General features: G+C 55.2%; 1 protein-coding gene across 9 annotated transcripts in view; it reads right to left on the bottom strand.

The window, feature by feature from the left end:
* Positions 1–352: 352 nt before the first annotated feature.
* CRACDL (CRACD like) overlaps positions 353–24,839 on the bottom strand; it is a 134,568-nt gene continuing 110,081 nt past the window's right edge. For 7 of the 9 annotated variants that reach the window (XM_070068743.2, XM_070068741.2, XM_070068738.2 and 4 more), the window contains 4 exons: positions 21,195–22,911; positions 2,885–3,072; positions 2,103–2,250; positions 353–1,128 (listed from right to left, as the gene is read on the bottom strand). In XM_070068743.2, coding sequence (XP_069924844.2) covers positions 986–1,128; positions 2,103–2,250; positions 2,885–3,072; positions 21,195–22,911 — 2,196 coding nt within the window. In that variant the 3' untranslated portion in view covers positions 353–985. The remainder of the gene's footprint in view (positions 1,129–2,102; positions 2,251–2,884; positions 3,073–21,194; positions 22,912–24,839) is intronic. The other 2 variants (XM_017339740.4, XM_051842654.3) reach the window with 1 other exon arrangement.

Genomic DNA, 24,839 nt, shown 5'->3' with positions numbered 1-24,839 from the left:
CTTGCGCCCCTGCACCCATGTGGGAGCCCTGGAAGAAGCTCCTAGTTTTGGCCTGGCCCAGCCCTGGCCATTACAGCCATTTGGGGAGTGAACCAACAGATGGAAGATACTCTGTCTCCCTCTCTCTCTCTGTCTCTTTCTTTGTCCTTCTCTCTCTTTTAAATAAATACATTATATATGATAGCTCTTTTTTTTTCTGCCTCTCGAAAAACATAAAACCAAACTCAAACTCCAAAACCACTGAGATTTTCAATGAGAAGTACATGAAACCCTACACACGTGGCATTCAACTCAGCGCAGGAGCGAGTCCTCCGAGTGGGGGCAGAAACAACATGTGCTCATCCAACAGAGGCGAGTTTGAAACTTTTTATTAAACAGGCAATGCATTGTGCAACGGTTAAGGGCACAGACACCTAGTGGAAAAGTTTAAAAATTATTACTGGAAACAGTCTGGGAGTTGATGAGCCCTGCTATGTTCCTGCCTCTCCTTTGCGTGGCTGTCTTCAGGGAAACGGATTGTTTTATAGCTGCTCTTAGAAACGGCATCCCTGTTTTACCTTAACTGTCACGCCTAGTAGTAAACACGAAAGGGGAAGCCAGGCTCCACGGGCGAGACACGGTGGCCAGAGCCGCGGGCCAGTCTCCGGTGGGAGGCTTCTCTCCGGCTCCTGGGCTGCGTCCTGTTTACGCATCCCCGTTCCTTCCTGGTGGGAGGCCCCGTTCCAGAGGGGATTCTGAGCCTCTCACGTTCATCGCCTTGGGCACAGAAACGCGCTCGCCCCCGGACGATGTCAATGTTGTTCTTGTTTCGGGCCCTGGGTGATGGCCACGTGTGTGTCCCCTTTGTTCTGTCTGGTTCCTTCCTCTTCCCCAGCTTGACGATAAGAATCAATCTTAGGTTTCCCCGCTTGTTTGCCATGGTTTATTGGCAGTTTTTAACGAAGTGGCCGGGCGAGGGAGTGGACATTCGTTATCAGAGCGCAATCTATTTTATTATTTGGGGCATGTCGCTCCAAGCTTGAGATTTCTTTCTGGCAAGTTCCATCCAGGATGGCTGCTCCGCACTGGCGTAACTGGCTCTCTTGAGCTGATGCAACTCCTTCTCGGTCATCGCTGCCGCCTGAGCCGCTGGAAAGGGGACAAAGTAAACAGAAACACGAGAAATGAGTTTAGATTTTCACTTAAGCCTCCTGCACTTCTTGAAACATGTCAAGGTCTCCATTGTGTTCTCAAAGGCAAAATTCATCATTAACACGTAAGCAGGTAAAGACGACTGAGACGCACAGTGTGCCATCTGCATGATGAAAAGACTGGGGGGGGGGCTCCCTCGGCGCTGGCAACGGCAGCGAGGTGAGAGAAACTTCTGGAAGACAACCGCAAGAGCTCTGGACGCCGGCTGCAGAACAGGGGGTGACAACAACTCAACCGGACACCGAGACATGGTTACGATGGTAAACTGTCAGATGTCTTCGGCTACAGCAAAAACAAATCATATTTTCCAAACACGGATACAGGCAGCCAGCCGAGGAGAATTTCCAAAACACTATGCTCAGTGAAAGACGCCACGGACAAGGGGACACGTTTTATGATTCCATTTATAAGAAACATCAAAAATAAATAAATAAATAAAGGCAAACCTGTCCTGCTAGAAAGTAGGCGTGGTGTGTAGGTTGCCTAGAGCCCGGGGCGGGGATGGGGAATGACTGGGTGGGCACGGGTTGCACCAGAGTGGGAGGGAGGAAAAGTTCTCAAATCAGGCTGACCTGATGGTGCAGCTGCGTGAAGAAACACACGCTCACTTTAATGCTACACTCCCTGAACTGCACGCTTCCAACGGGTCAGGGGCTGATGTGACTGGTGCACACGGCATCCGTACATCAACACACCACACACCTCCAAAGTAGGTGCACGTGTTAAATGTCTGTCAAAACAAATTTTCAGATGGATCAGAGGGAAAAAAAAAAAAGGTGAAATTTGATGCCATGTCAATTCTGTCTCCATTAAAGCTGTGTCCAAAATGCACTGTGCAAGAATTCGGGAGGGCAAACCCGCACGCGCAGGGAACAATTCCAAGAGCTGGCTAATGGTTGCAGGTGCCGTACCCAAGTTCTGATGGGACAGTGAGATTCCTCTTTGCAGCCCCTCCTTGAGGTTCAGCTTGGGCCCCTGCCTCGCGTCCAGAGTGGGCTTAGCAGGAGTGATCAGGAAGGACTTGCTGCGGACAAAGTCGGCTTGCTTTGTGGGCTCCTGCTGAGACACAAGAAAGACACCTGCTGTCCAGCCACCTGTGACCCAACACGGGGATAACCAGAGGCTGGGGGGCCTGGCCGGCTTCTAAGCACAGCTCTTTGGCTTGGTCCAGGTTGTTTTCAGTCCAGGGAACAAAATGGGGCCCCAGGTTGCAGCCCTGCGGTCTGAGGTGAGGCACAGGCAGCCCCAGCAGGAGGCCGGCCAGGCAGGACTAGCAGGGCTCCGCCAGCTCGCTCAGCTCGGCAGGGTGGGCCGACGCGGAGCTGTTGACATCTCTGCCGTGTGTCTAACGGACAAGTTATTTTAACCTCCTTCCGTTTTTCCAGATGCTGAGCTGCGTTGCCTAGGAGGCAGGGAGCGGAGCTCCCGCTCCACTGCCTAAGTGACTCACACGTTTTCCTGTGTTCCCGGCGGCCCAGCACGCACGCGAGGCAGGCGGGCTGCTCCACCACAGGGGCTACGATATGACAAACGATTGACTGTGCTTCCCTGCCCCTCACCCACATGTCAGCCATCACCACAGATGACCATAGTGGCGGTGCCCAAGTAAGACGTCTGGTCATCACGGGGTTCCCAGCCCCAGCCCTGGACCGGCCCCTCCTGCACCCACAGACACAGCACTTGCTGTAGGCACCTGGGCTCTCTCAGGTGCCTTGGCTTGCTTCCCCATTTCCGACTTGGAGGTCTGCAGCCCGGGCTTGTCTTCCCGGTTGGGGGGCTGGTCCGGAGCCCCTCGCCGCTTCTGCCGAGCCATGGTGATCCAAGGTGGCGCGGGCTGCGCATCAGCTCCCTGACCGGCTGCTGTGGGAGGCAGACTCTTTTCTGTGGGCAAAGGTACAAGGTTAGGCGAGGCAGCCCTCCCCCTCCTCAGTTTCACTTCCGCTTCTTCTGCACAGGTGCAGCTGTCCTGCTCGGGCTCAGGGCGGCAGGGAGCGGAGGAGGGAGGTCTGGGAGCTGTGCCGTGAGAGGATTACTTTTCTTTGAGGGAATTTGCCTTCTTTTCAAAGAAGAACAGACTACTTTCCTGCATTTAACTGCTCTTGGAGAGGCAACATGCGTTTACATCTTTTTTTTTTTTTTTTTGCATGGCAGAGAGAGAGAGTTTAGCTTCCATCTGTAGGTTCACTCCCTCAAATGCCTACAATGGCTGGGGCTGGGTCAGAGCCAAAGCCAGGAGCCAGGAACTCAATCCGGGTCTGCCCCTGAGAGGCAGGCTTCCAACGACTCCAGCCACCACCGCTGCCTCCCAGGGTCTGCAGTGGCAGGAAGCTGGAGCCAGGAGCTGGAGCTGGGAGTCACTCGGGCCATCCAGTGTGGGGCTCAGACATCTCAAGCGCCAGGCTAACCTCCCACCCGCAGTGTGCATTTTAAAGCCCTCCTCCTCCCAGGGCATCCTTCCTGGAAGAGATCAAAATAAGTCTGTGACCCCATAAGACGCCTGTAATAGAATCCTGCCATTTTGGACCAGTGCCTACTACAGGATTCCCGATTTGCCTGGACGTTGTAGGCATCTTTCAAAAACTGTAAACATGAGCTTCCCTAGCCATAGTTGTTTTCCTTAATGTTCCAGAAAGAAGAAAAACAGTGCCTTTATAATTGTAACATTTTGGTGAATTTTCTTTCCATGTTAACCATGCTTATCTTCTGAAAAGTTTTAAACTGAATTTATGTATTTGAAAAGGTGGGGGAGGGGGAGGAAGGAGGTGGGAAGAGCAAGCGAGGGAGCCCTCAACTGCTGGCTCCTTCCCCATCAGTGCCTGCAACAGCTGGGACCGGGCCAGATGAGAGGCAGGAGCCTGATTCAATCCGAATCTCCTACATGGGTGGCAGGGACCCACCAACTGACCCATCACGGCTGCCTCCCAGGCTGTGCATTCATAGCAAGTTGGAGTCGGGAGTGGAGCCAGTACTCGAACCCAGGCACTGCAGTATAGGACACGGTCTCAGGGCCTGCACCTTAAACATTTTAATAAGTATCTTAGGTATTGGGCTAAATGTCAGCCTCTCAAACTTAACTTTGGGTCGCCCAAACTGGAGTCACTCTCCCTTGTTCACTTCCTAATTCTCTATCTTTTCATGTTTTTCTTTTATTTAAAAAAATTTTTTTTAATTTATTTATTTGAAAGGTAGAGTTATAGACAGTGAGAGGGAGAGACAGAGAAGTCTTCCATCCTCTGGTTCACTCCCCAGATGGCCACAGCAGCTGGAGGTGCGCCGATCTGAAGCCAGGAGCCAGGAGCTTCTTCCTGGTCTCCCACGTGGGTGCAGGGGCCCAAGGACTTGGGCCATCCTCCACTGCTTTCCCAGGCCATAGCAGAGAGCTGGATGGGAAGTGGAGCAGCCAGGACTCGAACCGGCGCCAATATGGGATGCCAGTGCCACAGGTGGAGGATTAACCTACTGCACCACAGCACCAGCCCCCTTTTCATGTTTTTCTATGATGTGAATGTATTGCCTTTATCAACAGAAAAGAAGTGAGCTCATTTTATCTGCACGGTTTATCCACGGTTTAAGTAAGTGCCTTCCTATAGGTTCATCAGGAGTACAGACTCCGAGTCCCCAGGAGCCTGCCTCTGAGTGCCGCCAGCCTCCAGACGAAACAAGGGAGAAATTCATCTCCTGCCCACCTGGTCCCTGTGCCTGTCTCCCTTCCACACAGTGTGCCTGGGTCAGCCAGGAGCCGCAGGCGGGCCAGCCCGGGGCAAGGTCGCCGCTGTCTGGGGCCCAACGCCCTCCTCGCCTTGCTCTAGTGGGCACATGGTTACTACTGCACCCTTTTCTGCCTCCAGATCACCCTGGGGTTCTTTTCTCTCAGGGCTGTGACCACCAAGGAGGGGAGCACACCAGGAGCCCTCCGCTTCAGTGCTGCAGTCTCCTTCCGGGGCTGCGGGGGCTCAGGCCTCACACACACATCCCTCCTGGGAGCCTGGCTCCCTCTCTTGTCTCATCCCTTCTCCCCTTCCTGCCTCTTCACTCTCTCCCTGGCCACTGACTCCTTCCCTACAGCTTTGCAAAATGCTTGGGTCTCCCACAGCTCGAAGGAAACCAAACCTCGTGGTTTCCGGCTCTCCTCCGTGGTTAACTCACACGGCCTCTGCCTGTGTCTCATCAGCTGGTTCCAGCCCCACCGCACACCCGTAACCCCCCACGGCTCACCCCACCCTCAACCTGCTTCAGGCCCTGGGCTCTGCCGAGTGTGTCCTCTCCTGGGCCTGTCCCCTTGAGCCGTCCCGGCAGCCCGGGAGGCCTTCTCCTGACTTCTGCTCCCGGACCTGGGAATTCCCCCTTGTTCCTCATCCTCAGCCTTCATCTCAGCCTCCCCGATGTGCCCTCTCTCTCTCCATTACTTCCTAAAGCGCCATCCAGCCCTCCTTTCTCCTCCCCTCCTCCCTCTCCCCTTTCTTCCTCTGTGTTTGCTGTGGTCAAGGGCTCTGCTAACTTTTGAAGCAGAAAATAAACGGGTCCTTCAAAAAGCTCCAAGTCTGGTGGGGAAGATGAGATGCAAACACCCTTAACCACACCAGGCAGAGCCCTGGCCAAAGCCTGGCGGGCAGAGGCAGGGGTGCCATCTGGGCTTGGGAGCTGGAGCTGGAGCACCAATCCTGCGGGCCTGGGGGTGGGTGGAAAGAGCAGCCAAGTGCAGGCCGGCCTGGAGGGGCGGAGGGCAGAAGGGTCTTCCCTGCCCCGCTCCCCCTCCCCTTTTTCCTGTCCATAACCAGGGCCTGGTGGAGAGAAATGTGACTGGGAAGCTGCGAGCGAGGCTGCAGGCATGGTTCAGGAGGGGTGGCCAGAGCTAAGACATCCGGCTACTGAACCATCCCTGCTGCTCCACCAGGGCCCACTGGGACGCCACCTCCTCCGGGAAGCCCGTGCTGGTCACCCTGACCAGACCCGCTCTCCCTGTGCCAATTCTTCCAGAACCCTCTCGAGACCCTCGTCCCACCACACTGAGTACCGGGGTACACATGTTTGCTAGCTGATCACGCACCCCGCTGATTCCGGCCTTGGTCATTACAACTTATTTGTGTAATAAACACGCAGCATGGGCCAGGTACTTGGCAACACGGGTTCATGTGCGACACCATGACCTGTTTATCCCTTGTCCACAGAGCCCTGTAACTGCCTTGCACGTGGAAGGCGCTAGGCGAATGCGGTCTTGTATAAAGTCCATTTCTCACCCTTCATTCTCAGCAAGACTTCTGCGGAATCCCCGTAGTCTTTCTGGGGCTTTACATTTTTTTCTTGCAAGGTTCCTCTCTGCTATCCCTCCATCTTTCCCTCTCACCCAGGGACTGGGCTATCGTCCGCTCTCTCTCTCAGTTCCCCTTCGCTGCTCTGCATTTGTGTGCCGGAGCCAGGGATTTCACTCACTCTGGGGTGAAACTGCTTTCCTCGGTCTGCAACATACTGGGAGCGATTCTGTCAAGATGAAGTGTACGGGAAGAGAGAGAATTTCCATCCTGGGTTTAAAATCAGACACAGAACGGCGGCTGTTAAATGCCAAGGCAGCCCATGTGCCTGGCGTACACAGGCTTCCGGCACCTTGTACGTGGCACCTGACACTCCTGTCACCCCGCACCATGAGGGTCCAGGCCAGGCTTCTAGCAAACTCAAATGCTGAGATCACTCCATGTAAGCCCGAAGAGAGATGTGAGGAGTCAGCAGAGAAGTGTGGGGGAACAGAGGACCCCAGAGTGAAGCCAAGGGCCCCCAGGAACACCCAAGGACCATGCCTAGGGCCAACATCTCGGGAGTGGGGGTGGGAGTGGGGGTGGGGGTGGGGGGCCCCGAGGTGCACCAGAATCTTCCTCTTGGTTTTCTCAGGAGTACTGCAGTCTCACACACCACACAACCAGGCTGAGCTTGTCCAGGGGTCATCTGTCCGTCTTCGCAGTGAGAGAGTGCTGGCGGAACTCCAGCCCGAGTGCAGAGCCACTTGCCGCATTGCCTGGCTTGGGGGTAGCAACATTTCTGGCTGTGCCGTGTGTTCTTGTGTGCCTGTGGCCATGTGCAGACCCGCAGAATGGAGTGAGTCCCACGCTGGGCCAGGCTGTGCCACCACGCGCTGGGCCAGGCGTGCGGCCAAGATCTGTCAGCACGCGTTTCTCTCCTTTTTGAAGCTGGTACTTTCTTGTTCTCTGTGTTCTCTCCTTTCCCATCTGCTCCTTGTTGGGACCGGATATGGGCTCCAGGGACCCTGGTACCCGCCAGCCTCTATCATAGGGACTGTCCAGGGCCAGCCTCGCAGCGGGAGGGGAACAGGAGTGTGGGTGTTGCAGGTGCAGACAGCAGGAGGGAGGAAGGAAAACCATTGGGGCTCCCGGCTGTGGGTCGGGGGTCCTGAGCCCCACAGGAAGGTGAGAAAAGAGCTTGGGGGCTGCAAAATCCTTTCCAAAAAGTCAGGCCTCAGAGAAGCTGCAGTTTCTCCAGGTGTGGAAGAAGGATGAGGGGAGCTCTCTGATGTATCCCCGGCCCCCTCCATGCACTTGGCACCCACACGGAGGCCAGGGACCCTGGGATCCGTGCCAACTCCACCTGGGGAGAGCAAGGGCAGGGAGCTAAGATGGGGGCAATGTTCCAGATAAGGCAGACTTCGGGGCCAGAGATCACACTGCCCGACGGGTCCAAAGCACAGACACCCACTCAGGGTTAAGGCTGCGCTGTAACACGGCTTCTGAGATTGCACACTTTCAAAAAGCCATTAATCCCAGGATAATGTGGATGCGGCGTCAGCGCAAACCAACTCAGTTGAAAGCACTCCTTTGTTTACCTCTCCCTGACTCAATACGCAGAGAGCCTGGATCTCCCGGGGGATTTGGCTGCAGGGCTCCGCATCTCCATTTCTGCTCCCCAAATGACAGCAGGCTTCATGCCAACCGTGCCCGGGTCTGCGGCCAACAGCCCGGGAGCGTTTCTCCTGAATCAGAGATCAGCGGTGCCACGTGTCTTTCTGTGGGATGCCCCTGCTGCCAGGCCGGCTGGGCCAGGCTTCCTAGTCACAGCCCCCCGGGGAAGGGCCGGCGGGGAGCTGGCCTGCAGTGCCGGTGCCTGAACCACAGTGGCGCTTCCCGAAGCGAACGTGGCAGGGGCGGGACACTGGGCTGTCCAGCTCTCACCCCAGCTTCCTGTCGCAGGAAGACAACTTTTGATCAGAGCCCACGCCTTTTGATTACTGAAGCACAAGACTGCTTCCAAGGAGCAGGCGGCAGATTTGCTCTCTCTCCCGATCCCTTCTCTCTCGGGAACACACACAAGGATTTCTTAGAAGTCAGTGGGGGAAGGCCCAACTTCCAGGAGATCCTGTTCACTCCCCAGAGCTCAGGTTCAATGGACTGGGGAGAAGATGAGCTCACGGCGCTGCCCTGGGCCAGCAGGGTTAGGAGTTAGGCCTGAGGCTAGAGACATGCTCTTGGGAAAAGGCCAGAACCTGTGTGAGAGTCAACTTTGCGCAAAAGCAGAAAACAAGCCTTATCTATGCCTCCTGGGGCAGCGTGGGTGGCGGGTGAGCCGCGGCGCTCCCTGACACAGTTCTGCGTCCGTGTTGCCCAGGGAGGCTGGGAAGGGTCAGTGAAACAGGCCAGGAAAGGCACTTGGCACACACCATGCGCCCAAGAGCGCTGCTGTGGTCCCAGCCGCTGCTGTTTCTGACTGCTCCAATTTAGACTTTGATCCACGCCTACCCAGGATCTCAGCCTTCAGCCCTGAAAAACGAACCCTTGTCCTGTGCTGTGACAAGGAACTCCCTCCCAGGTGTTGCTGGGTTGTACCCCTGGGCCCAGCGGCACCTGACTCTAGGCAGGACCCCTGAGGATACTGCCCGAATCATCTAGCCAACTGCAGCCTGACGCTGCCTGCCAGCCCTGCAGGACAGGAGCCTCGTCCTGCCTGGCTTTGCTGGACCCACCATGCCCAGCATGGGTCTGACCAACACCCCAGGCCTGCCTGGTCTGGATCACAGCAGCGCATGCAGGGGTCCTGTCCCCACAGTGGTGCCTGCTCCTCCTCCTGCGAGTGCTGGGTGCTGCTGAGAGCCCAGCTGGCCGGCCCTGATGCTGCGACACATTGCTCAAGGCTGCGGCCCAGTTCTCTGGCCACATTCCCAGAGCCACGCCCCAGCTATTCTTCTGAAGACACACAGAACCCTCAGTTCTCCCCGGGAAGAGAACCGCAGCGGTGGGACCCACACTCGGCATTCTGCCTGAGCTGCCTGGGTTCAGGACGGCCTTGGCCAAACCATCCCGCACATCCTCGGTGCCCAGCCACCCCCTTGTGGGCCAGGTGTGTCCCGCTGTCAGTCACTGACTTACTGAACGCGAAGGGCTCTTTCCTTTTCCCATTCGGGCAGTCTATTAAAATTCAGCCTTAAGGTCTGGTTTCTTGCATTCAGAAAGACTTCTCTAACAACCAGCCTAAGGGACACCAAGGGTGGCCTGCGGGCCACAGCTGTGAGCGGGGTTGTTGGGAGTTGTCCAGAACTCATTGTATGAGCAAAAGGAGATGAGCCATGGTCCTGTGTGAAGCCCTGCCACTCCTCGCCGGGCTGAGAAAGCCAGGCAGCTGCTTTGCTGCAAGGTGGCGCATGGCAGTGAGGCAGGATCCCTCGCCCTTAGGAATCTACTACACTCTGGCCGTGCAGAAATACACGTGTGTTTGTTTATTTGAGAAGCAGAGGGAGAGAAAGGAAGGAGAAGGACAGAGACCAGGAGAGGGAGAGAGAGCTCTTGTTTTTGCTGCTTCGTTCTCCAAACACCTGCCACGGCAGGGACAGGGCAGGGCAGAAGCTGGGATCTGGGAAGTCGATCCAGAGCTCCCACAGGGTGGCAAGGACCCAATTACGCGAGTCAGTGCTGCCTCCCAGAAAGCTGGAGTCAGGTATCAAACCCAGGTGCTCCAACGTGGGCCGCAGGTGTCTTCACTGCCATGCTCAGCCGCTCGGCCAACACCTGCCCCACGTGCTGTCCCCTTTGAAGCAGTGATTTTTAAGAATCGTTTTCCTGGGGCCGGTGCTGTGACGCAGTGGGTTAACGCCCTGGCCTGGAGTGCCGGCATCCCATATGGGCACCGGTTTGAGACCCGGCTGCTCCACTTCCCATCCAGCTCTCTGCTATGGCCTGGGAAAGCAGTAGAAGATGGCCCAAGTCCTTGGGTCCCTGCATCCATGTGGGAGACCCGGAAGAAGCTCCTGGCTCCTGGCTTCAGATCGGCACAGCTCCAGCCATTGTGGCCAACTGGGGAGTGAACCAGCAGATGGAAGTCCTCTCTCTTTCTCTCTCTGCCTCTCCTCTCTGTGTAACTCTTTCAAATAAATAAATCTTTTTTGTTAAAAAAGAATGTGCTTTAAAAAAAAAGAATCTCTTTCCTTTCATAAAACTCCTTGCTCGTTTATCAAAGTACACACATGTGTGGCACAAACTGAGAAAGCAGATTAAAGTACAGAGAAGGAAGAGTATGTTTCCCATAAATCCTTAGCCCAAGGCAGCTGTGTTAGCACTCAGGCAACCTCCTTCCACTCCTTCTGGGCTATGTTGTCATCTTAAAAATGCACACCCACAGCCGGCGCCATGGCTCACTAGGCTAATCCTCCGCCTGCGGCGCCGGCACACCGGGTTCTAGTCCCAGTTGGGGCGCCAGTTCTGTCCCAGTTGCCCCTCTTCCAGGCCAGCTCTCTGCTGTGCCCCGGGAAGGCAGTGGAGGATGGCTCAAGTGCTTGGGCCCTGCACCCCATGGGAGACCAGGAGAAGCACCTGGCTCCTGGCTTTGGATTGGCACAGCTCACCAGGAAGACCTTTCTCTCTGTCTCTCTCTCACTAACTTTGCCTGTCAAAAAAAAAAAAAAAATTCACACCCACAGCTCATTCCCAGGTCTTGAGAGATGAGGGGGCTCCGAAAACTGTGAAGAAAGATGGAATTAACAGACAAGTTTATATGGGTGCAAAAAAAAAAAAAACCTGGAAAATGCATAGTTTTTTCACACTATGCATCTTCCATGAACTTTTCCAAGATTCCTCAGATTCTCTGTGGAAGAAAAGTCCTGCATCGGCTCACTAAGACTTCTGACTACAGTGGGTGCTCCAGGATGGGCAGCGGACCCAGCAGTCAGGTGGCTGGTGAGGACGCCTGCACTGGTATTACACCGCCTGGGTTCAATTCCCGGCTCACGGCCCTGATTCCAACTCCCCCCAGTGCAGACCCTGGGAGGGAGCAGATGACAACTCGGGCGGCTGCAGCCCTGCCACCAGGGTGGGAGATTCAGGTTGAGTTCCTGGCTCCCGTCTTTGGCCCTGGCCCAAGCCTGTCCATTGAGATCATCCAGGGAGTGGATCAGGGGATCGGTGTTTGGTCTCTCAAAAAAAAAATAAATTTTTTTTTTTAAAGTGGATACATTGGCCGGCGCCGTGGCTCACTAGGCTAATCCTCTGCCTTGCGGTGCCAGCACACCGGGTTCTAGTCCCGCTCGGGGCGCTGGATTCTTTCCCGGTTGCCCCTCTTCCAGGCCAGCTCTCTGCTGTGGCCAGGGAGTGCAGTGGAGGATGGCCCAGGTGCTTGGGCCCTGCACCCCATGGGAGACCAGGAGGAAGCACCTGGCTCCTGGCTTTGGATCAGCGCGGTGCGCCGGCCGCGGCGGCCATTGGAGGGTGAACCAACGGCAAAAGGAAGACCTTTCTCTCTCTGTCTCTCTCTCTCACTGTCCACTCTGCCTGTCAAAAAATAAAAAAAAGAAAAAGAAAGTGGATACATCATTATTTTTGCACAACTTCCTGAAGCCAGAACAGCCGAAAGTGCCTCAGGGCTGGAACAGAGTGACAGCCCTGCTAGGGCTCTGTGACACAGGGCCCGCCTCTGCTGTAGTGGTGCCCTTGGTGGTCTCTCTGCACAGGCCACTTGCTGGGGCAGAGGTGGGCCCCGGCTCCTGGGGACACACGGGGCTCACCCCTGCTGCAGGGTTCGGGTCAGGCGTCCTGTAGGTAGGACGTGAGCTTCTCCGTGTGTTGCACAGTGTCTGTGGATCTGCTGCTGCTCCTGGCTGCTACACACAGAGCCCTAGGGGGGTTCTTCCCGCACACAGTGCAGGAGCAGGAAGATGGGCTTGAGTACCGCCCCAGGCGTTAGCTCAAAACTGTGCCGAAGGGAGGGGGAGGGTGGGAGCGTGGGAGCATGGGTGGGCTGGTAAGTATCACTATGCTCCTAAATCTGTATGAATAAAATACATGAAATTTGCTCACCTTAAAAAAATTTTTAAAAAGCTGTGATGAGCATCGAGTAAGGGCTTTTCACACAGCAAGCTCTCATTTAAACAAAAGCATTATTTGAGAGGGAGAGAGAGAAGGGAGGGAGGGCAGGTGGGAAGAAGAGGAGGATGGAGAGGGAGAGAGATGGGGGAGGGGCTGAGGGAGAGGAGAGAGAGCAGGGAGGGTTCATTCCCATCCATTGGTTCGCTCCTCAAGTGCTCTAATGGCTGAGGCTGGGCCGGGCACAGAGATGGGAGCTGGGAACTGGATCCGGAGCCCCCAGTTATGTAGCAGAGACCCAATTATTTGAGTCGTCACTTGCTGCACCCCAGGGTCTGAGTGAGCAGGAAGCTGGAGTCAGGAGCTGCAGCTGGGAACTGAACCTAGCTACTCCGATGTGGGGTGCAGGGTGTCTTACCCAGCATCTTCGCTGCAAGGCTAAACCCCCACCCGGAGCTCCGGTTTGTAAAACAATAGGAGATGGGGCTGTGTCCTGGCTCTACCGCCAAGTTAAACTTATCACCACTCTTTCAACACACACGGTCCATCCTCATTCGACAATTCCGTATCTGGGAATTTGCCTACTTGCTGAAGTATATTTGGAACCACTCCTCCATCAACACTCATGCTGCTTTCAAGGTCATCTGCAGACATGCACGGGGTGACAGGTAGACGGCTGTCCAGTGTGCATGTTCCCAGCTGAAGTAGAACCTGCAGCTTGTCCACTGTATACACAGACAACCTGCAGCTTGTCCACGGTATACACAGACAACCTGCAGCTTGTCCACGGTATACACAGACGTCTCCTTTCTTGCAGACCACTGGAGTGCCTTGCTCTGGGGCCTCTGCTTGGTGACTGTGCTGTTTAAAACGTCCCCCAAGCATTAGCACCGGACTGCTGTCTAGTGTTCCTATGTGTAAGACATCTGCGAGGTATGTGCCCAACAGAGAAGACAGGTGTTAGACGAATTTCAATCAGGCACGAGTGGCAGTGCTGTTGGCCGTGAGTCTGATGTTAATGAATTTACGAAACCTATTAAGTGAGGTGGCTTTGGAGAGAAACACGCATCAATCAAGGTTGTGGAGTGACAGGCTGATCTTGGGACCAGAGCCTCACGGGAACCCAACCTTGTACTTCTTGGGCGCGCTAGTTCGGTCCTTGCTAAGCCAGTGCTGGCGGCAGTTTTCAGGGCCTGAATGTCTCGGGCATTGAGAGAGCACTGCTCCTGTGAGTGCCTGTGATGGTTCTGAGTCTACAGACACTCCAGTATTTGCACACAGGCTCTCCTGCAGGAGCCTTGGAGGCCACAGGAGCCTTCTACAGCCCACGCAAGGTCCACAGCCCAGGAAGGAGTCCCCAAGTCTGCAGGAAGCAGGCAGGGAGGGGTCTCTGGGGTGCAAGTCTCTCATGCAGTTTTCTTAAGGTGTGTCCAGTCTGGAGGAATTCCCTGAGCTTCATGCATGTGATCTATGCACCTCTCTGCATGTATAGCATTCCTCAATAAAAGGTTAAAACGGGCAGGTATTTATGTAGCCTAGTGATTAAGACGCCCACATTCCACATGGGTGCATTTGGGTTCCATACCCAGTTCTGGCTCCTGATTCCAGCTTCCTACCAGCGCAGGCCCTGGGAGGCAGCCGCGATGGCTCAAGTAGCTGAGTCCCTGCCACCTACAGGGGAGACTTGGATCAGGGTTGCTGGCTCCTGCTTTCAGCCCAGCCCAGTTCTGGCATTGCAGCTATTTGGGAAATGAAGCAGCAGATGGGACCAGCGTGTTCTTTATCTCTTGCTTTCTTTCTCTCTCTGCCTCCCAAATGAGTAAGCAAAAAAGAAAGAAAAATCTAATTAAAACAAAGAAACAACAAAACAATTCTCTGGATGCTTGAGAGTACTAGGAAGGAGAGTCAGCTCCAAGTGCACCCAGAGACAAGCGGCAAGCATGCACCACGGAGCTGTTCCCACACTGCCATGCGGCAAGGGGCCAAGGGAAGCCTCTGCCACCCTCCTCGCGCCCCCTCGGCCTCAGCCACACACAAGGCTCCTTGCCTTTCCCAATGGCTGCCTCCCCTTCACCCAGCCAGTCGCTCTCTTCCCTCTCCCCCTCCCAAAGGTTTCCAGCTGCCTCCACTTTCTCTCCAAAATAAGACCCCCCACATCTGCAGGGGCAGAGACTACTCCACCAACAGCTGTCAGGCCAGATGGCGAGGCGCTCTCAGAAGCCCAACACCTGTGTCTGCAGCCTCCTTCCGGTCCGCAGCACGAGGCCACCGGCGCCCGTCCACCTCTCCACCTCTCCCTGCTGCCAGAGGCTCCTCACCAGTCCTGCTCCACCGGCTCAGGCTTTCTGTGGTTTTCACATCAGCTGTACTCAGAAATCCACTTTCCCCTGACCCCAGTTCTCCTCTCTCGCAATCTTCAAATCCCCCATGGCAGCAACACAAGCCACGGACCCTCTCCATGCCCCCGGCAGGTGTTTCCATCATCGGAGGTGAGAGCCAGTGAGGACTGAGAGGCGTCCTCTCCCCTGGTGCTGTGGACAGTCACTGTGACACGTCTAATGCTCACTCATCCACACAGTGCGTGCTCAGGGAACCCCAGCGACTATCAGCAGCGCGTCATGGTTTATAACTAACCCGGTCTGGGTGAAAAGGCCAGTGGAGCCAGGTTTCCCAATGGCAGCATTGACACAGGCCTGATAAGGCAGCAGTGGGTCCACCATGCGGGAGTGGTCAGCACATGTCATTGGACAGAAGTTTGCCCAGGTCTGCACAGTAGAGTCTGTGGGAGTCTGAATCCTACTCTGCTCGCTGCCCTAGCTCTGCTGCTTGTGGGTAAAATCTGGGAGATGGCACTCATAAAGAAAAGCCAGAGCAGAATCACACCGGGCCTGGGATGTGGTAGGGGAGGTCACTGCCCGCCGTGCAGCCTGCGGGTGCTCAGAAGCTCTGCCAGGCCGTTTCTCTGACTTCAGGCACAGCTGCCCAGTGCCCAAGGCTGGCCTGATCCCACAGTGGCCCAGCCCGACACCCACTTCTCACACTGGAGACCCTGGCAAGCCTCAGGGCACGCAGTTCGTGGAGAAGCTTGACTAAAAGCAGTTCTCCCAGGTCTCCCACATGGGTGGAAGGAAGCCAATTACTTGAACTGTCACCACTGCCTCCCAGAGGACACGTTAGCAGGAAGCTGGGGTCAGGAGCTGGAGGCCAGAAATCAAGTCCAGATATTCCAATATGGGATGGGCATCTCAACTGGTGCCTTAAACACTTGGCTAAACACCCACCCCCAGATATGTTATTGAGTTCTTGTCTGTTATGAGCAGAAAACCAACTCTGGATAATTTCAACTCTTTAACAAGGGCTGTTTAGTGATCCAAAATATGTTTAGTGACACAATATATATCTTTGCAAATGTTCCATGTGCACTTGAACATGTATTCTGCTATGGTTGGTGAAGTATTCTATAAATACCAGCTAGGTCATGTTTGTTGACCTGTTGTTCAGGGCTTACATAGCCTCTGGACTGCTACTTTTCTGACTACAGAAAGAGGAATGCTAAAGCCTACAGATTTGTCTATTTCTCCTTTCAGTTCTGGTTTTATGTATTTTGAAGCTATGTTGTTAGTAGCATTCATGTTTAACAGTGATATGTACTTGGCAAATAGGCCATTATCAATTTACCAACAGTACTAAAATTATTGTGTTGTGTACCATTTTATTTCTAGTAATTATTTTTCTGAAGTCTTCTTCATGTGATAGTAATATGATCACTCCAGCTTTTCCAGTTGTAAAATATCTATTTTTAAAAAATTTCTATTTCTGGCCGGCACCGCGGCTCACTAGGCTAATCCTCCGCCTAGCGGCGCCGGCACACCGGGTTCTAGTCCCGGTCGGGGCGCCGGATTCTGTCCCGGTTGCCCCTCTTCCAGGCCAGCCCTCTGCTGTGGCCAGGGAGTGCAGTGGAGGATGGCCCAGGTGCTTGGGCCCTGCACCCCATGGGAGACCAGGAAAAGCACCTGGCTCCTGGCTCCTGCCATCGGATCAGCGCGGTGCGCCGGCCGCAGCGCGCTGGCCGCGGCGGCCATTGGAGGGTGAACCAACGGCAAAAGGAAGACCTTTCCCTCTGTCTCTCTCTCTCACTGTCCACTCTGCCTGTCAAAAAATAAAAAAAATAAAAAAAATAAATTTCTATTTCTTTGCAGAGAATTTCTATCTTTTCATTCAATGGTGCTCATTTTTGGGATGTGTTGCTTTAAAAATTTTGCCTAAGAATTTCAAACCCTGGATCATCTCAGGGTTGGTATAGTCCCCCCCCCCCCCGAGAATGTTTAGGTTTTCCTGATTCTTCATGTATTGGATCATTTTGGTTTGTATCCTACATGTTTTGACTATTTTGCTAGTCAGTCTCATGGATGTACACAAACTTAAAGGAACCCTGACTTGGGCATCTCCTTTCTGTGATTTCCATGGCTAGAACGCCATGGTCACCCCCTGGCACTCCTGTGACTGGAACCACTGTGGGGCAGTGTTGGCAGAGAGGAGCCTGCAGGACTACCCCTCCACACCTGGCCCTGCTGCCTGTGCTGATGAGGGCCCCTGACCCACAGGGGCTACTTCTGGGGGAGCTCTACGGGCATTCACCTGGAGTAGGCTACGAAGTGAAACAGGACAGTGACAAAAGGACAGATACCGTATGTTCCCACTCACATATGGAATCTAAAATAGTGACATTATAGAATCAAAGAGTGGAATGTTAGGTGCTGGGGGTAGGGTGTGGAGGAAATAAGAGTTACTTATCAAATGTGTATAAAATTTCTGCTCCGTAAGTTCTAGAGATTTGCTGTACAACACTCATATAGTCAACAACATTGTATGATACTCTAAGTGTTCTTACCACAATGAAATAAGAAATTCAAAAGGTACAAATGCATTTTTAGCATGATGCAAAACCAAACTAAAATCCGCAACTTGTATTACCCAATAAACTTACATCTAGCCGAAATAACTATGCCATTACAGAAAGGTGACAATTTCGAGTTACCTTCCTCCAGAAGAGCTCTCTGACATCCAAGTACAGGATGGGCATCTTTGCCTGTCTCAAGGCACCCCGCCGTCCCTTCCCTACAAGGAGCTCCTGAGGGTGAGGCCCCTAACTTCCACTATCTTCTGGGGCCAGAACTGCACTTGCATATAGCAGGAGGACAATAAACAGTTGGTGAAAGACTTAATGTATGGGGGCTGGCGCTGTGGGGTAGTGGTAGGCTAAGCCTCTGCCTGCTCCTGGCTGCTCCTCCTCTGATTCAGCTCCCTGCTAATGCCCTGGGAAAGCAGTGGAAGATGGCTCAAATGCTTAGGCTCCTGGCTCCCAGCTTTGGATTGGCCCAGCTCCAACCACTGTGGCCATTTGGGGAGTGAACCAGTGGGTGAGAATGGCATTTTGTTGGTCTACCCTCCCAACAACAATATGTGACAGCAACCATGGGAGAGACGAATCTCACAGGCCTATGCCCCCAGCACGGTAAGAAGACAGACTGGAACGAAAGGTCAGCTGGTGACATCTGGGGGAGTGGGCATAGGAGCCATGAGTTTTTTTTTTTTTCTATGCACTTTCTGTACTTGATCATTTTTCCATGCAAGACTCCCAAACTTCTCTGTTCTCATTCTAATCCCATGTGCAGAAAGCCGCTTCCTAGTCTGTAATTTAGACTCTGGGATGGGTCAGCCCAATGCAGACATGACCTATGGTTTCCTGCACAAATGAATACGGCAGATGATCCTGTGTCTTTTCTCTCCCAAGGCACATGAGCAAATCACAGCCCAGATCTGCACACAGGACCCCTCTGGGCCCAGATGCCCCACTGGGCTTGCAGTAGCCCTGTCAACCCTGTTAGCTGGCCCTGGGAAGCTGTGTTCCTGTGTTTATGACAGCAAACGCTGCATGCTTCCTGCTGCCCTCCCTGCTGAAGGGCTTGTCCATCCCTACAAAGAAGGGAACACAGGTGTGGAAGAGGGGAGCAGGAGGCCTGAGTGCTGGGACGAAGGTACTCGCGTCCCCACAGCAGAACTGTGCATCCATCCGGGACACTTTATTTTATTTATTTTTTTTTTATTTTTGACAGGCAGAGTGGACAGTGAGAGAGAGAGAGAAAGAGAGAAAGGTCTTCCTTTGCCATTGGTTCACCCTCCAATGGCCGCCGAGGCCGGCGCACCGCGCTGATCTGAAGCCAGGAGCCAGGTGCTTCCTCCTGGTCTCCCATGGGGTGCAGGGCCCAAGCACTTGGGCCATCCTCCACTGCCTTCCCGGGCCACAGCAGAGAGCTGGCCTGGAAGAGGGGCAACTGGGACAGAATCCGGCGCCCCGACCAGAACTAGAACCCGGTGTGCCGGCGCCGCAAGGCGGAGGATTAGCCTAGTGAGCCGCGGCGCAAGCCTGGACACTTTAATAATCTGATTTTATGCTGCAAGTCCTGGAAGGAGGACTGTGGGGGGGGGGCAGCCCATCTGGGAGCTCTGGGCAAAGTTCCTGCCACCACAAGATAATAAGCAGCAATGATTAGGTCTTCCTGGAAAATGGAATAGTACTGTTATTAAAACTTTTATTATCTGTATGCTCTATATGAATGAAACTGCCTCTAGCTGCTCTAACTTGGGAGCGGTACAGACAGTAGCAGTAATAATAATGAATTAAACCACAAGAGATCCAGCGTCAGGGGCAAGCGTGGGCTCCCACAGCACAGATCCTGAGATTCTGCTCGGGTCGGCATGAGGCAGGGGTCCAGGGTGGCTCTAGGCAGCAGCCACAGTCTGTCCTGTTACCTGTCCCTCAAATACACCTGCCCTGAGAGGGCAGCTCCCCAAGAGAATCTGGCTCATTCCCGCCCTCTCTCTGAAGCAAAACCCACATCATTACCCCTGCTGGTAAAGTAGCCTAGATTCTTCCACTTTAGAATTTACCGGCTCTGTTCTTTCTGTGACTTAGAGAAAGTTAATAGTCACCACTGGCCAGGACAAATTTATATAAGCAAAGCTATCTCACAAATAAATACTGCATTGCACGCAATCCACTACAGAGCAAAACACACATGGTCCCTGCAGACCACGCCAGCACTTCATAGGGAAGGAAGCCTCCTTAGGCTTAGAAGGAGGAAGCACCATGTCACTAAAGGGCCAGGCACTACCCCCTGCAGCCTCCTTCCCAGCTTTGACTATGAACTTGAGCATCCGATTTTTTGTGCCACTCGTCCAGTAAGCCCTTGAGATGCATTTTCAATTCTAGGTCATGCAGGTGGATGGTGCTGATGCGAGGGATTCATCTGCACACAGCATGTCCCCTGGCCATTTTAGTGGCTTTTTGAACAGCAGCTTCAACACCTCGCTGGAAATCCACAGGGTGGATCATCAGCTATGCCCTGAACCTGCCCCAGGGCTCCATCACCGAGTACCATAATGTGTGGCACAAGCAAAAAAAAAAAAAAAAAAAAAAAAAAAATCCCATCAGAGCCAAGGGGCCCAGGGATCAGGACCACACGTATGGGCTCTTGGCTACTGCCTGGATCCTTGGCTGCCACTGCAGGAACTCAAAGCACCTTATCCATTGCACTTTGCTAACTTCCCAAGCAGGAGGCAGAATGTCTTGGGACCTGTCTGTACATTGCTTTGTTGGAGTTAACTTTTCCTCCTGTGTGTGCAATTTCTTTTTGGGGTACAGGGTTCCCTAATGGCCACCAAGTTCTACTTCCTCTCTCTCTCTAACACTGCTGTGCTTACTAAACTGGGTTCCTGGAATCCTAGCAAACACTTGAAGTAGCCAGAAATATTTTTTTAAAAAAATAATTTTGCCTTGGAAAGTTCCCTAGGCCCCTCAGCAAACACACGCACACTCCTCAATTGCGTAGTTGTGTTTCCTGACATGCTGATGTCCGTGAATAAAACAAACCAGCAAGGAAAGACTCTTTAGTCCCACTTCAAATGCTCATTCCCAACAGATTTCTCATCTCATTGGAATCGCTGGAAACCAGAAGGGACAAGGGCCAAAGAGAGACAAGGGTCAAGCATTCTGTCTCTGCCCATCCTAAGACAGCTGCTCACAGTGAGTCTGATGCGCTATTCCCATCTTTACACTATCTCTTTTTTACAACAGGAAGTGAACACTGGGGCTCCACCCCGAGGGGGCTTACATTTGACCAAGACTTGGGACGGGCTGCTCTCCACAGGAGGCAGGCCCACGTGAGCCTGCTTGTGAAGCGGCCAGGAATTCCTCCTGGGGGAAGGCAGTCAGGACCGTCATTGTCACTGATAGGTAGTCAGCTGCTCACGTATCGCCAGCTTTGCCCAGGCCTTGAGCTACGTCGCACGTAGGCCCCCAGGCAAAGCCACATCAGAGCGAGTACACACGTCCTGGGATTTGCAGCCGTGCTGAGGAGGCTCCTGACACACGAAGTGGGAGAAGCACCTGGGAGACCCGCGCCGAGTCCCGTCAGCTCTGACACTCCCTTGTTATCGTCAGCCTTCTTACAAAACCCTGGTATCCATTTCCCCAGGCCTACTGCCTGACTGGCTGAGCCTCACGTCGGTGGCACAGAGAGGAATGGCGACTCTTTCTCCCAACCCCCCTGCAAGGAGGCGCGTGCCCACATCGCCACATCCCTGTGGCCGTCCACCAAGATTTCCCAGCCCCTGCGCGGCCCCTCCCCCAACACCCGCCCGCAAGGCTCTTACCAGCTGCCCTGTTCTTCTCCACCATCCTGCCCTCTTTCCTGGGGTCCGGAGGTGGGAGGGCTCTCTCCGGTTCTCCAGGGCTGGCTTCCAGAGGCGCGGGTGGGTGCGGGAGGGTGAGGCTCTGCAGGAGCGGCTTCCTGGGCAGGGGCGGCTTGGAGCTCAGCAGCTCCGGGGACCGGGCCTTCCCCTTGCCTTGGTTGTTGGGGGACCTGGCACCTCGAGGCGCAGGGGCTGTCCCCGGGGGGCCTTTCTCATCTTTGGGGAGCAAAGTCAGTCCTCCTCTTTCTAGCCTCATCTCGGCGCTGTATCTCTTTATCCCCTTTGCTTCCTGCAAAGAGCTATCTCTGTATTTGAAAGACAGGGAGGTGGACCGGAGCTTAACGGGGAAGGGGTTTCTGTCCTCGCCCGGGGCTGGCTCCTGAGCAGCCGGGCAGGGCTCTCTCGGGCTGGGCGTGGGCACAGCCTCCTGGGCGCTTCCACCCTGCCCAGCCTGGCTGGCCCCTCTGTCCCCTGAATCCTGAGGGTGGCAGTCCGCTGGCTTCTGAGGGTCCAGTTTCCTGATCGGGGGCTCAGGAAGTGACTGGAGGTCATCCAGAGCCGCCTCGCTCCTCCAGGCCAGGCCGCTCTTCAGCAGGGGCAGGCGCACGCTGGAGGAGGGGCCGGCGAGCTCAGAATGTTCCAGCAGCCGGGAGCCACCGGGCCGCGGCCGAGCCCTGCACGAGGACACGGAGAACTTCTTCACGCTCCGCGACTCGCCGCCAGCTTTCTCGGGCTTCCGCTCCGGCGCTGCCTTTTCGGGGCCCTCCTGTAGCGGTTCGGCCTGCTCAGTCTTGGGATACTCCGGGGGGACGGCCTCTCTGTGGGGGACGCAGAGACGGGGCTCCTGGGGAGGTGACTCCACAGAGGCAGGCACAGGGGGCCCGCTGAGGCCCGCGCTCGCCGCCGAGGCCTTGTGCTTTAGGCAGCTCTTGGGCATCGGGGGGCTCGGGGAGGGCGCCACGGGGGCTTCCTGCCCTGCCTGTTCAGGCCCGGGCACCTTCAGCATTGGCTCCGCTTCCTTCTGCGTACTTGGGTCTGGCTCATCCGGCCCAGATGACGTTTCCAGGGTGGAGGTGGCGACAGTCTCAGGAGGTTTTGTGTCCCCCTCAGCCAAGTGGGCGGCTGCTGGGCTTTCCACATCTGCACACGGCACCTGCTCTGCACACGGCACCTGCTCTGCACACGGCACCTGCTTTGCACATGGCACCTGCTCCACATACGGCACCTGCTCCACACACACCACTGCCTCCGCTGTGGCTGTGGCTGGGGGCCCTGGCTCTGTCGCTGGCAGCCCCTCTGCCTGATTTCCGCTCCTTGGGCTTGCATGTGCGGGGTCTTCCGGCAGGGATGGGGACTCCAAGGAGGGAGCTGGGTCTAACACAGGCTCCGTGACCTCTGGGGTCACTGGGAGGCTTACAGGGTCATCCCCAGGGGAGCTCCCCTCCTCCACGCTGGCACTGAGCGCTGGAGAGTGCTGCAGGCGCCCACGTCTGGCCCGGGGCCCTCCGGGATGCAGCAAGGTGGCCAGTGCCCTGGGCTCAGCGCCTCTGTCCAGGACCCAGTCCTGCAGCCCGGCCCCGGGGCTCCCCTCTGTGCTGGCTTCGGGCAATGGCTTCTCGTCATATTCCTCCTCCTCTGGCGTGCAGGTCAGGTCGCTCAGGGACTCCGACTGTGCCCGCTAAGAGAAACAGAGATAAAAGACACAGTCGCTGTGCTGCAGTGAATAGAGGAAGTCGCCGACCCCCCTGTTTTCCTCCAGCCTTCACAGAGGTTCGGGACAGCTACAGGGGGCAGCTCAGTACAGGTTCACACGCCAGTGTCTTTCCTTGATCCCTCCTTACCGGTCTACTTGGAACACTGGCTCACAAAGCCAGCAGCACAATGGCAGCTATGTCCTCCAAATACATGTCACCTCCGCTCAGGGGCTGAGTCACAGCACCGGCAGACACCGCGCTGCGGGGTGCAGTGAAGGGAAGGGGACAGACATCGGCCAAAAGTCTGCCGGGCCTTGTGCTCCGTGCTTGGGGTTTCACTCCGCCGGGGGAGAAAGGGGTTACCACTTCCCTTTTTGCACTTGGGGAGCCGGGGGCTCAGAGACGGCGTCGGAACCTTGGTCATGGCTGAGCTGACAGACGGCCCAGCTGAACAGCTGTGCTCCACGCGCCTGTGCTGCCCCTCTCCCCAGGGGTGAGCCCTCATGGCTACGCAGGGCTAGTCTTGCTAAAAGACAACGCACGTTATGCCAAACGGGGCCCATAGCTCACCGTGGCCTACGGAACTCGATCCAAAATCTTTGGCTGATGAAGTCATGTGTTCTCAGCGCTTTGACTGCATTACTGAGATCAAACAGAGTCCCCAGTCGGGCTCCAGAGGCTGGGCCTGGGTGCCTGCCCGCCTCTCACACCCTCTCCACTGCCTCCCGACACCACACACCTCCAGGATGCTCTACTGGCACCCTCAAGGGCTGCTCCGGATTCTGCCTCTATAGGTAGGCCGGCCTGCCCCTGCAAGCTTACAGTCTCCCTTCCCTGGCCTCCCGGAGCCCTGCTGGCCTTGTGGCATTCTTCTGGGCAGCCTCTGGATTCTGGTCCAGCTTCCTCCTCACTGTCACAAAGTCAGCTCCTGCTCTCGCAGAAACAAACAGGACGCCAAGGTAATCACACAGGATCCAACAGTGACACGTGAAAATGACCCAAAGGATGTGGAGGGGATTCAGGCTGAACTTTTTAAAAAGTTCATGCCCTTAAACCTAAAGAGTCATCCAGGCTGTTGCATAACCACCTCTCCCGCTTTTCTTTTTTTGAAAGCAGGAAACGAGCCATTGAGCGGTGCGTCTGCAATGGGTTTTTGCTGCTGTTGTGTGATTCTAACATTTCCCGGCTGGCATCTGCTTGCTCACAGAACACAGAAGGACTGTGACAACAACACCTAAGCTAACTCTTGCCCACACGCACAGCTGTACTCTATGGGTGTTGAAAGAGGAAGGTGCGTCGAGAAATCAATAGACTTTACCAGAGCTGTGGCTTCTCAACATTGCCACGACCCCGGCTGTTTGCTACTACCGGGGACTGTTGGTGCTGAGAGCGCTCTGGGTGCGGGTCATGGTTTACAACTCTTGATCTGAGATTCCAGATACGTCAGTGGGAAGCTGGGGACTGGGTCTGGCTCGGGCACATCCCATCTGAGGCACAGGCAGCATAGGAGGTAGCTACGGTGGTCGGGCTGGAGGAAGGTTGGCCCGGCGCACGGACATGGACCTTGAGGAGGGGAAGACTGCTTCTGCCTCAGTCCAGGCTCTGGCCAGGCGCAGCCACCAGCAGCACGGGGCCCCAAGTCACCAGGTTCACTGTGCTGGCTCCATCCCCACAGCCTCCCTGTCACCTTCTGGGGGCCCTCAGAGTGGCTTCGCCATCCAAGGAAATAGCAAACGGGTGGCTCACAGCTCAGGCTGCACCAGGATGGAGCTGAGGTCCAGGCTACCTGTTCTTCCACCTTCTCCTGCCAGGATGATAAAGTTCCTTGGAGCAACACCCCGTCGCCTCTGGCCAGAGGGGGCTGCCCGTGAGCAGCAGGGCAGAGGGCACAGAGGGAAGGTGTCAGTCCTGT

This window comes from Oryctolagus cuniculus, chromosome 2 (genome assembly GCF_051225735.1).
Source record: "Oryctolagus cuniculus isolate XC-2025 breed Fujian yellow rabbit chromosome 2, ASM5122573v1, whole genome shotgun sequence".
NCBI lineage: Eukaryota > Metazoa > Chordata > Mammalia > Lagomorpha > Leporidae > Oryctolagus > Oryctolagus cuniculus.
Note: the sequence above shows the minus strand (reverse complement) of the source record. Positions and strands in the feature narration are given on the sequence as shown.